The sequence below is a fragment of the Bufo gargarizans genome, chromosome 2 (assembly GCF_014858855.1).
Source record: "Bufo gargarizans isolate SCDJY-AF-19 chromosome 2, ASM1485885v1, whole genome shotgun sequence".
Taxonomy (NCBI): domain Eukaryota; kingdom Metazoa; phylum Chordata; class Amphibia; order Anura; family Bufonidae; genus Bufo; species Bufo gargarizans.
The window spans coordinates 608,013,705-608,025,657 of NC_058081.1; the positions used below are offsets into that span (position 1 = coordinate 608,013,705).

The 11,953-nt window shown below is 43.4% G+C and overlaps 1 protein-coding gene and 1 long non-coding RNA gene across 2 annotated transcripts; both read right to left on the bottom strand.

The window, feature by feature from the left end:
- Positions 1–1,517: 1,517 nt before the first annotated feature.
- Positions 1,518–8,204, bottom strand: LOC122928790. The gene is made up of 2 exons (XM_044282010.1): positions 1,803–8,204; positions 1,518–1,614 (listed from the first exon to the last, which is right to left on the bottom strand). The coding sequence occupies exon 1, from the start codon at positions 8,054–8,056 to the stop codon at positions 2,054–2,056; it is 6,003 nt and encodes a 2,000-aa protein (XP_044137945.1). The 5' UTR covers positions 8,057–8,204; the 3' UTR covers positions 1,518–1,614; positions 1,803–2,053.
- Positions 8,205–8,317: 113 nt separating this feature from the next.
- Positions 8,318–8,817, bottom strand: LOC122928791. Its single transcript, XR_006387930.1, has 2 exons — positions 8,603–8,817; positions 8,318–8,414 (listed from the first exon to the last, which is right to left on the bottom strand). It is a non-coding gene; the product is annotated as an uncharacterized LOC122928791 (long non-coding RNA).
- Between the last annotated feature and the right edge of the window lie 3,136 nt (positions 8,818–11,953).

Below are 11,953 nucleotides of genomic sequence, written 5' to 3' on the forward strand. Positions count from 1 at the left end.
CATTCATATAAGCCCATGTGGGAGGGCCATTATTAATTTCAAGGTTAGGCAAGATAATTGGCTTTCTTTGTGGATTGAGAGAATATTTGCTGTTGGAGAGAGTTAGATGAAGGTTTCAACATAAAATACATTTTCCCCAAGGAAAGGCTTTGTGCTTTGTGTGTTCTGTAAATGGTGGCGATATCTGTAGTTCTCTTGGTAACTGCCCTATTTACACACTTAGAAGCAATGTCCATAGTATAGAACACGCCGATTAGAATTTCCCTAGTGACCCGTTAATTCCTATCATGGAACTGTATAGTACATATACTGGTTTGAGAATTGGGATTATTTTATCCTGTCAGTCAGAGTTCATGTTATGGTCTATTCCCACGTCTGTGAATGCAGATCCGCAATACACCCAGCCGGCACCCCCATAGAAGTGTCTTTTCTTGTCCACAATTGCGGATAATAATAGGACATGTTCTATTTTTTTGCAGAGCCTCGGCCCGGAAGTTCGGGCCAGCGCTCCGGGAATGCGGATGCGGAGAGCACATAGTGTGCCATGATTGATGTAAAAATGTCATGATTGATGTAAAAAATTATTTATGCCATGATTGATGTAAAAAATGAAAATCTGACATCATACAGTACATGGCAATCTCTTTCCAACAAAGCTAGAGCCAGCCCTGTACCACACATGGGACCAGAGATCTCCCCATTCATTGCTTCAATTGTTCTGCTAGGATGGAAGATCAAGGGGCATGTCCTTTTTCAGGGAACATACAGTAGCCTTTCTGCTCAAGCTCTTTCCCTGTAACTGTCACAGTATAAGGCCTCATGCACACGGCAGTTGTTTTGGTCCACATCCAAGCCACAGTTTTGGCGGCTCGAGTGCAGACCCATTCACTTCAATGGGGCCGCAAAAGATGAGGACAGCACTCCGTGTGCTGTCCGCATCCGTTGCTCCGTTCCGTGGTCCACCCAAAAAATAAATCCTGTCCTATTCTTGTCCGTTTTGCGTACAAGAATAGGCAGTTATATTAAAGGCTGTCCGTGCCGTTCAGCATATAGCGGAACACGCACGGACGCCATCCATGTTTTACGGATCCACGATTTGCGGACCGCAAAACACACCACGGTCATGTGCATGAAGCCTAAGGCTCTATTCACACGTCCGCAATTCTGTTCCCATTGATATGGGGCCACACTATGTGCTGTCCAGATGTGGAAATGCAGATCAGCACTTCCGGGTCCGCAATTCCATTCCTGAAAAAAATAGAACATGCCCTATTCTTGTCCTCATTTGCGGACAAGATTAGGCATTTTCTATTATAGTGTCGGAAAGCACACATTGCCGGTGTCAGTGTTTTGCGGATCCACAAAACACATACGGATGTGTGAATGGACCCTTAAACGGAAGATATGGCTGGTGACAGTTGAAGATTTAAACTGAGTGTAATGTCTCGGCTGCGTGTTGCTTCAGGTACACAGCTTAACATCAAGTATAAACCCAATCCCAATGAAAGATGCGCTGGTTTGCTGAACTGATGCAATCTTTACTGAGATATAATGAACAGGAATGTGTACAATAATGTTCATATGATATGATATGGGATGATATGTGAGGTAAAACTGTGAAACAAACATAAAAAGAGAAATATAAGCATGGCTAATTCAAGCAACATACATTATACATAGCTAATACAAAAGATAGGGCCTAACTAACATGTGCTTGCTTACTACACTGAAACACACATTATCTATCTGCAATGTCTAACATCTCTCTACACAAGCTGAACTAGCAAAACCCCTTTACTCACAGGCTTTGGTGTTCGTCAGGTTTGCAATCTGTAATAGCTTTAAGATGTCCTGTGGATCTGGTCACTATAGTAGCCAGAGCTGGACTGAACAGGATATGTCCCAGCAAGCCCTAGAGAGTACAGAGAAGACCCGCCTCTAGGCTTCAAGAAAATGGAGGGTCTTAAAGAAACAGACACTACTGAGTGCCAAGCATGTAATATACATTGCAAAGGCAGCACACTCCCCACCTGGCGTACCATTGGTTATGCCACTAACCTTTGGACAGAAGTAAAACTACTTCAGAAATTGGCCTAGCATACACCTTGGGAATGCCCTGTCTAACAACTCTAACTTCAACTTTTCTAACTCTAGCATCACCACTAGGATCAGTCGCCACAATGAGTCCAATAGGCCATTCATTCCTGTGGGCCTGAGTGTCTTTTAATAAGACAATGTCTCCAACTTGTAAGTTGGGTTTGTCATCCTGCCATTTCTTGCGTGGCTGGAGTGTCACCAGGTATTCCTGTCTCCACCTCTTCCAGAAAATGTCTGCAAGGCTTTGAACTTGTCTCCATTGCTTAGTATACAAGTCCTTGAGGTCAAAGTCTCCAGTGGGAGCTGTCACTGGTTCCATCTTCTGGGTCAGCAGCATTGCGGGTGTCAAGACTGATGGCATCTCTGGATCTGTAGACACTGGAACCAAAGGTCTGGCGTTCATAATGGCCACGACTTCAGCCATTAGTGTAGTTAAAGCTTCATGAGTGAGGCGAGTAGACCCAACCTTCAGGAGCATGGCATCCAGAATACGACGAGCTACTCCAATCATCCTCTCCCATGCTCCTCCCATATGCGATGCGTGTGGAGGATTAAAAGTCCAAGTGCATCCTTGATCTTGAAGATAGGAACCTGTTTCAGAGTCTGTAGAGATGATTTTCAACTCCTTGCAGGCCCCAATAAAGTTTGTGCCGCGGTCTGAACGAATCAATTTCGCTGGTCCTCTGATAGAGAAGAATCTTCTCAAGGCATTGATGAAACTTGAAGTGGATAAAGATTCAATCACTTCAATATGAACTGCTCTAGTACTCAGGCAAGAGAACAGAACAGCCCAACGTTTACTTTCGGCACTGCCTCCTCTAGTCTTGCGAGAAGAGATGTTCCATGGTCCAAAAACGTCTAGACCTACGTGAGTGAACGGAGGATCTGAAGCAAGTCTGTCTGCAGGTAAGTTTGACATCTTCTGAACCTCAAGTTTCCCTCTAATCTTCTTACAGGTAACGCATTGGCTGATCACGCTGGAGACTAGTCTCTTACCTCCTATGATCCACAATCCTGCTGACCGTACTGCTCCTTCAGTGAAGTGTCGTCCTTGATGTGCAACTTGCTCGTGATAGTGTCTTACCAGAAGAAGAGCGATGTGATGATTCTTAGGTATGATGAAGGGATGTCTCTCTTGGATAGTCATATCCGCTGCCGACAAACGACCTCCAATTCTTAGTACTCCGTCTTCGTCGAGGATAGGGTTCAACTTCTTGAGCGAACTGTGTCGAGAAATCTCTTTCTTTTTCAGAAGGCTTTGAATTTCTTCTTTAAAGACTTCCTGCTGGACGCATTTGATGATCGCGACCTTGGCTTGTTCAAGATGGTCGTTGCTACGTTGATCAGTATTAGTAGCTCTGGAGGAGTATCTGGCTAGACAGATAAGTTTTCCGATTGCACGAGTCAGCGACTTCCATCTGGAAAACCTTTCAAATCTATGGGCGCCCAGACTGTCTCTGGTAACTAAAGTCTTGCAAACTGCAACTTGAGGTCTTACCTCTTTGTCTTGATCTGGTTCTATGAGCTGAAAGGTCTCTACCTGAGTAGTCTCTTTGATTTCTGGCTTACCAAGAAACGATGGACCTACGAACCAGTTAGTTTGCTTGAGTACAGCGGCTGACACCAATCTTGTCCCATGATCCGCTGGGTTCTTGTCTGTGCTGATGTAATGCCACTGATCTGGACTTGTAGACTTTCTGATACGTGTCACTCTGTTGGTCACGTATGTGTAAAATCTTTTTGAAGCGTTGTGAATATATCCTAACACAATCTTGCTGTCCGTATAAAAGTTCACTGCATGGATCTCAATGTCCAGTTCAGTCGTAATCATGTCTGCCATCTCTACCGCTAAGACAGCAGCACAAAGTTCTAGACGTGGGACAGTGTGAGCAGGTCTGGGAGCTAGTTTAGATTTTCCCATGATGAACCCAACATGGCTTTGTCCCTCAGTGTCTATTACCCTTAGGTAAGTTACAGCTGCAATAGCCATAGTGGAAGCGTCAGAGAATACGCATAATTCTCTCCTCTTTGTAGCAGACAAGGAAACAAATACGTACGGTCTTGAAATGTAGAGTTGTTCAAGCTCTAACAATGAGTCTTTCCACACCTTCCACTGCATTCGCTTCTCGTCAGGAAGAAGTACGTCCCAGTCAATTTGTTCCTGCTCAGTAGTGATCTGTCTCAAAAAAGCTTTGCCTTGCATGATGATGGGTGCTACGAATCCCAGGGGGTCATAAAGACTGTTGACTGTAGATAGGACACCTCTTTTTGTGAATGGTTTCTCTTCTCTGGAGACCCTGAAGGTGAAACTGTCAGTCTTTAAGTCCCAACTAAGCCCAAGACTTCTTTGCAAGGGTGGTGATTCTGTTCCTAGATCTAAGTCTTTGAGGTCTTTAGCACGGTCTTCCATTGGAAATGCTTCCATGACTCTGTAGCTGTTGGAAGCTACCTTGTTCAATTTTATGTTGGATTCTGCCAACATTTCTTTTGTACTTTTTAGGACGTTAATAGCTTCTTCGTTGCTGGAGAAAGAAGCAAGTCCATCGTCCACGTAGAAGTTCTTCATGACGAACTGTTTGGCTTCTTGACCATGTCTTTCACCTTGCTGTGCTGCTCGTTTCAGGTTGTAGATAGCTACAGCTGGGGAAGGGCTGTTTCCGAACACATGTACCTTCATCCTGTACTCTATGATGTCTTTGTTAAAGTCATTGTCTGCATACCACAGGAACCTTAAGTAGTCTCGGTGATCTTCTCGAACGAAGAAACAGTAGAACATCTGTTGTACATCTGCTGTTACTGCTACAAGTTCTTTCCTGAACCTGATGAGTACTCCAAGGAGTGTGTTGTTCAGGTCAGGTCCGCTGAGAAGGACGTCATTTAGTGAGATGCCTTCGTGCTTCGCACTAGAGTCAAATACTACACGTATCTGACCTGGTTTTTGAGGATGATACACTCCAAATATTGGTAAGTACCAGTGTTCTTGGTTTTCTTGTAGTGGTGGTGCCCTTTCTGCATGCTCGTTGTCAAAAATCTTTTGCATGAAGGCTTGGAAGTGTTTCTTCATATCTGGCTTTCTTTGTAGAGTGCGCTGCAACAAACTGAAGCGTTTCTCTGCTTGTACCTTGTTGACAGGAAGGCGATGGCGTGGTGACCGGAAGGGTAGAGGGGCTACCCAGCTGCCTGACTTGTCTCTGTAGACTTCTCTGTCCATGATCTCGAGGAAGAGGGTATCTTCTACCGAGGGTGCTGGCTTGTCGTCATCTCGTGTTCTTTCAAACACCTTACAACCCAGTTCATCTGTATTTCCAGTTGAGGCTAAGTCTTCCATGCACCTCTGGATACTCCGATGATGTGTTGGGTTATCTAATCTCTCTTTAATGTGTAGACTGTTGGTACATGGGCAAAGACAAGATGTACGACCATTCTGCAACAGATGTGTTCTGTAGACATTTACCTTTGATGGTTTGTGCAGTCCGTCTAGACATACTTCTCCAACGATGACCCATCCGAGATCAAGGCGTTGTGCAAATGGTGCATTGTGTGGCCCATTGTACTGTTCTCTGACTTTGTGCAATCTGAGAATATCTCTCCCAAGTAGAAGGGTGATTGCAGCATCTGGATCTAGTGCTGGTATTTGGTCTGCTATTCGCACCAGATGAGGGTGATGACGAGCAACTTCAGGTGTGGGTATCTCTGACCTGTCGTCTGGTATCTCATCGCATTCTATCAGGGTAGGTAGAGTCACCTTTGTCTTTCCATCTAAAGACTCGATGATGTAGTTATTTGCTCTTCTCCCTATTGTCTCTACAACTCCAGAACAAGTCTTCAAGGTGTATGGAGTTGGACTTCCTTTGTCACCGAAGAGGTCAAAGAATTCTGTTTTTGCCAGAGATCTGTTACTCTGTTCATCCATGACCGTGTACATCTTGATTGCTTTTTCTCTAAAACCTGCTGGATACACCTTGACTAAGCATATCTTGGAGCACGATCTTGAGCGGCCCTGCTCTGTACAGATCTCAGTGCACTTTGAGGTTACTGCTGGCGTTGTACTCTCTCCTTGCTCCCCACCATGATCTTCTTGAGTTGCTTGAACTTCTTGTTTCCATGGTGGTGGTCCCGGGTGCAGTGCTGACAAGTGTTTGTCACTGTTACACTCTGCGCATTGTATTGTTTTTGTACAGTCTTTTGCAAGATGCTGAATTGAAGCGCAGCATCTGAAACAAATGCGATTGTCTTTAAGATAAGCTTTGCGCTCTTCTAACGTCTTACTTCTGAAACTGCGACATTTTCTTAGTGGATGAGGCTTATTGTGGATAGGACATATTTTGTCTGACTCCTCAACTTTCTTCCTTGTGTTGTCTTCCTGATTAGCTGCAGATTCAGGCGGAACTTCTGTCTTCCTTACAGAAACTGTTGCTCTGCGTTCTTTGTAAAGCCCTGGAGGTTTCTGCTCTACCTTTGGGAAGCTTGCCGTTCTCTTGTTCAGGAAAGCAAAGCTTGGGTCATTGCGTATTTCAGCTTGGTCTTCTATGAATTCAGCGAAGAAGGCGAATGGTGGAAATGCAACATGATGATCTTTCTTGTATCTTGAAGCTTGAGCTACCCACCTTTCTTGCAAGTTGTAAGGAAGTTTCTCGATTATGGGCTCAACTCCACGTGCTGTATCCAGATATGAGAGACCTGGCAGATATCCACTAGACTTAGCGGCTTCTATTTCTAAGAGTAGGTCTCCCAAACCTCTCAGCTTTTGGTAATCCTTATTTGTTATTCTTGGATAGTTTTCTATCCTTTTCAGAAGAGCATCCTCGATCACTTCAGGTGATCCATAGCATTGTTCTAGTCTCTGCCACACCATTGCAAGTCCTGCTGCTGCGTCATGAACGTGTACTGATCTGATCCTTTGGGCTTGCTCAGTGGACTCTGGACCTAGCCATCTGACAAGCTGGTCAAGCTTTTCTTTCTCTGTCAGGTTTAAGTCTTGGGTACCGCTCAGGAAAGATGATTTCCAGGCCCAGTAGTTTTCTGGACGGTCATCGAATTTCATGAGACCAGCGCCCACTATCTCACGGTGCATCAGGAATTTTGCCACTTCTATAGCACTTGTTGCGTCTGGCGAATGCTTCTCACGTGTAAACTCAGGGTATGGTTGCGGCTGGTAAGGCTGATGAGGCGCTTGTCTGAATCTACTTTGTTTAGGTGGTTGTTCTCGTCTGTTGTAAGTCTTTCTGCTATAATCCAGACTTGTATTTGCTTGAGGAGGGAGTACGCGAGCATCCGTTTGCACTCTTGGAGGGTTGGCAGATTGGTCTCTAAGCATGCGACCACTTGACTTCCCACACTGAGATTCTGATTTAGTCTTGCAATGTTGCGTAGTATCAAAGTTGCTTATTGCTGGTGGTGTCAATGAAAGCCTAGGTGCGTCATTGGACTGCTGATCGGTGTACATGGTTGCTTGTGACTGTACGTACTCACAGGTGCGTTGGATTGCGCTGTGGGATAACGTCTGGTTTTCTATGCCATCGAACTGAGCTTCAGCAGCCCTTGTGAAAACTTCTGCCTCGGCTAAGGCTGCTGCCGCGTTTTTCTGCTGTTTGAGTAAGTGTAAAGATGCTTCCACTTCTGCTTTCTTTTTAAGTGCTTCAGATTCACTTTTTGCTTGCTCTCTCATCAATTCAGCTTCCTGCTCCGCATAAGAAGCCATGGCGCAAGCTGCCTCTGCTTTTGCTCTTGCCCTAGTCGCTTTGTCGCTAGCCGATGACAGACTGGTGATGCCTGAACGTCTAGAACTAGTACGCTTAGATCTTGCTGAATCGGCGCTAGCTGAAGTCAGATTTGTTTGACTGGATGCTCTGGACAGTGTTGTGTATCTAGACTTGATTCTTGGCAAGCTGTGTGTGCCATCTTCCTTATAGGAGCATTGAGGGTTAACTGTCAGAGTGCTGTTCCCTGTGTTCTGCATCTTGATTTAGCTGGCAGCGTGGATAATGATGATGACTGGACACAGGCAGTATCAGTGTTGTAGTGAGTGAGAGAAATTAGTTTCACTCCACGTGGCTGAAAGGAGTTATTAGTCCTTTTACTGCGGAGGACGATTTAAAGCTGTTTAACTGCTTCTGACAACGCACCAAAGCCTTTTTACTGTAATGTCTCGGCTGCGTGTTGCTTCAGGTACACAGCTTAACATCAAGTATAAACCCAATCCCAATGAAAGATGCGCTGGTTTGCTGAACTGATGCAATCTTTACTGAGATATAATGAACAGGAATGTGTACAATAATGTTCATATGATATGATATGGGATGATATGTGAGGTAAAACTGTGAAACAAACATAAAAAGAGAAATATAAGCATGGCTAATTCAAGCAACATACATTATACATAGCTAATACAAAAGATAGGGCCTAACTAACATGTGCTTGCTTACTACACTGAAACACACATTATCTATCTGCAATGTCTAACATCTCTCTACACAAGCTGAACTAGCAAAACCCCTTTACTCACAGGCTTTGGTGTTCGTCAGGTTTGCAATCTGTAATAGCTTTAAGATGTCCTGTGGATCTGGTCACTATAGTAGCCAGAGCTGGACTGAACAGGATATGTCCCAGCAAGCCCTAGAGAGTACAGAGAAGACCCGCCTCTAGGCTTCAAGAAAATGGAGGGTCTTAAAGAAACAGACACTACTGAGTGCCAAGCATGTAATATACATTGCAAAGGCAGCACACTGAGTGTGTGTAACCACCTCAGTAAGGTGGGCAAGAAATAAGAAAAAGAACAAAAAGCATGTGGCGCTATACAGAAACACTTTATTGAATAGCTAAGTAGCTATACTAACATTTTTAATTACATGCAACTACAAAAGTATTCAGATACAAAAGTATTCAGATTAAGGTGCTGATTGGAAAAATTTAGAATTTGTTTCATAGCACAATCCCATTAAGGGGATTTTTTTTTAGTTTTTGGATATTAATGGCCTATTGACCCCTTAGTGACGAAACCTGTTTGGGCCTTAACCACCTGAGCCCCCCTAGCTTAAACCCCCTTAATGACCAGACCACTTTTTACAATTCTGCACTACACTACTTTCACGGTTTATTGCTCGGTCATACAACTTACCACCCAAATTAATTTTACCTCCTTTTCTTCTCACTAATAGAGCTTTCATTTGGTGGTATTTCATTGCTGCTGACATTTTTTCTTTTTTTGATATTAATCGAAATTTACTCTAATTTTTGCAAAAAAACAACATTTTTCATTTTCGGTTTTAAAATTTTTCAATTAAAACTACATTTCTATATAAATTTCTCTCTAAATTTATTGTTCTACATGTCTTTGATTAAAAAAAATGCAATAAGTGTATATTTATTAGTTTGGGTAAAAGTTATAGCGTTTACAAACTATGGTGCAAAAATGTGAATTTCCGCATTTTGAAGCAGCTCTGACTTTCTGAGCATGTTTCCTGAGGTTCTACAATGCCCAGACAGTAGAAACACCCCACAAATGACCCCATTTCGGAAAGTAGACACCTTAAGGTATTCGCTGATGGGCATAGTGAGTTCATGGAAGTTTTTATTTTTGGGCACAAGTTTGCGGAAAATTATAATTTTTTTTTTTTTTTTTACAAAGTCGCATATTCCACTAACTTGTGACAAAAAATAAAATTTACATGAACTAACCATTCCCCTCACGGAATACCTTGGGATGTCTTCTTTCCAAAATGGGGTCACATGTGGGGTATTTATACTGCCCTGGCATTTTAGGGGCTCTAAAGCGTGAGAAGTAGTTTGGAATCCAAATTTGTAAAAATGCCTTGTGAAATCCTGAAAGTACTCGAAAGTACTGGAAATTGGGCCCCTTTGTGCACCTTGGCTGCAAAAAAGTGTCACACATGTGGTATTGCCGTACTCAGAAGAAGTAGGGCAATGTGTTTTTGGGTGTATTTTTACATATACCCATGCTGGGTGAGAGAAAAATTTCTAAAAGACAACTTTTCCAATTTCTTTATACAAAGTTGTCATTTGACAGAGATATTTCTCACACAAAGTTTGGGTATATGTAAAAATACACCCCAAAACACATTGCCCTAATTCTCCTGAGTATGGCAATACCACATGTGTGACACTTTTTTGCAGCCTAGGTGTGCAAAGGGGCCCAAATTCCAATGAGTATCTTTTAGGAGGGCATTTTTAGGCATTTGGATTCCAGATTTCTTCTCACGCTTTAGGGCCCCTAAAATGCCAGGGCAGTATAAATACCTCACATGTGACCCCATTTTGGAAAGAAGACACCCAAAGGTATTCTGTGAGGAGCATGGCGAGTTCATAGAAGATTTTTTTTTTGGCACAAGTTAGCGGAAAATTATTTTTTTTAGTTTTTTCTCACAAAGTCTCCCTTTCCGCTAACGTGTGACAAAAAGTTCAATCTTTCATGGACTCAATATGCCCCTCAGCGAATACCTTGGGGTGTATACTTTCCGAAATGGGGTCATTTGTGGGGTATTTATACTGCCCTGGCATTTTAGGGGCCCTAAAGCGTGAGAAGAAGTCTGGAATATAAATGTCTAAAAAATGTTATGCATTTGGATTCCGTGAGGGGTATGGTGAGTTTATGTGAGATTTTATTTTTTGTCACAAGTTAGTGGAATGAGACTTTGTAAGAAAAAAACAAAAAATAAAAAAAATCAATTTCCGCTAACTTGTGCCAAAAAAAAAAAAAATCTTCTATGAACTTGCCATGCCCCTCAAAAGTGATCTTTATAGCGCCGCAGCGATTTTACGGTATTTTTGCAGTGATCAGAAAAAATATATTCTGTCTCTGCGGTGGGGCGGACTGAACGCAAGTGTACGCACAAGATCAGGCCTGATCGGGCGAACACTGTGTTTTTTGTAGAGCCTATAGAACATGTCCTATTCTTGTCCGCAAACGGACAAGAAAAGGCATTTTCTATATAGTTCTGGCAATGTGCGGATCCCCAAAATGCGAAAAGCATATTGCCAGTGTCCGTGTTTTTGCGGATCCGTGGTGTCCGTGTTTTGCGGATCCGCGGATCCTTGGATCCGCAAAACACATACGGACGTCTGAATGGAGCCTTACAGGGGGTTATCAATGACAGGGGGGTGATCATGGAGTCTATATGGGGTAGGGCTCCATTCAGACATCCGTATGTGTTTTGCGGATCTGCAAAACCTAGACAGGACCCCAAATCTTGGACCACTTGGGAAGCTGGAGATTTGACTGGAGAGTCGCAAAGAAAGAATTATCTGTCACACGAAGGGCATATTTGGAAAAGAATTTGCAGGGCCTGATTCCATGGTGAAGGCCTAACTACATGTGCCAGACAGCAAAGGAGGTAATATGAACAATCACTATACTTTAGTAAGTTCCTTGTTTTAACTTCCTCTACATAATAAATGCTATTTGCTGAAGTAAGACAACCCCTTTAAGGCAATCTATATTAGATTGATGTGGGTCTAACACCGTGAACCCCCAACAAACATCTGTTTTTGGGCAGTTGCTCGCATCAGAAACCAAACAGTGGACTAAGGCTCCCTCCACCGTGTAGTTCCCAGCAGCTTCCCGAAACAGCTGTAGTATATCATCCAACTACTGGCTTGGCTGAACACGCATACTGTATGTTCTAAGTGGGGATAATAATCCAAAGCCAGATACCTCTAGAGGTGGCTTATCTGTCTAGAGAACACATGAATTGGGCCCTGAAATTCACTCTGCCCAAACCATCCTTTCTTGATATGACCTGACTGTGGAAAGTCCCCATACACTTAGTTGGCAGTCTCGGCTGACTTCTTTTTGAGCCTAGGATAGACTTGTGGAGGCTGAGCTGCAGAGAGAGACAGC

Excerpts from the sequence above, each read along its gene's own strand:
- LOC122928790 (XM_044282010.1), bottom strand. The coding sequence starts at position 8,056 with ATGCAGAACACAGGGAACAGCACTCTGACAGTTAACCCTCAATGCTCC.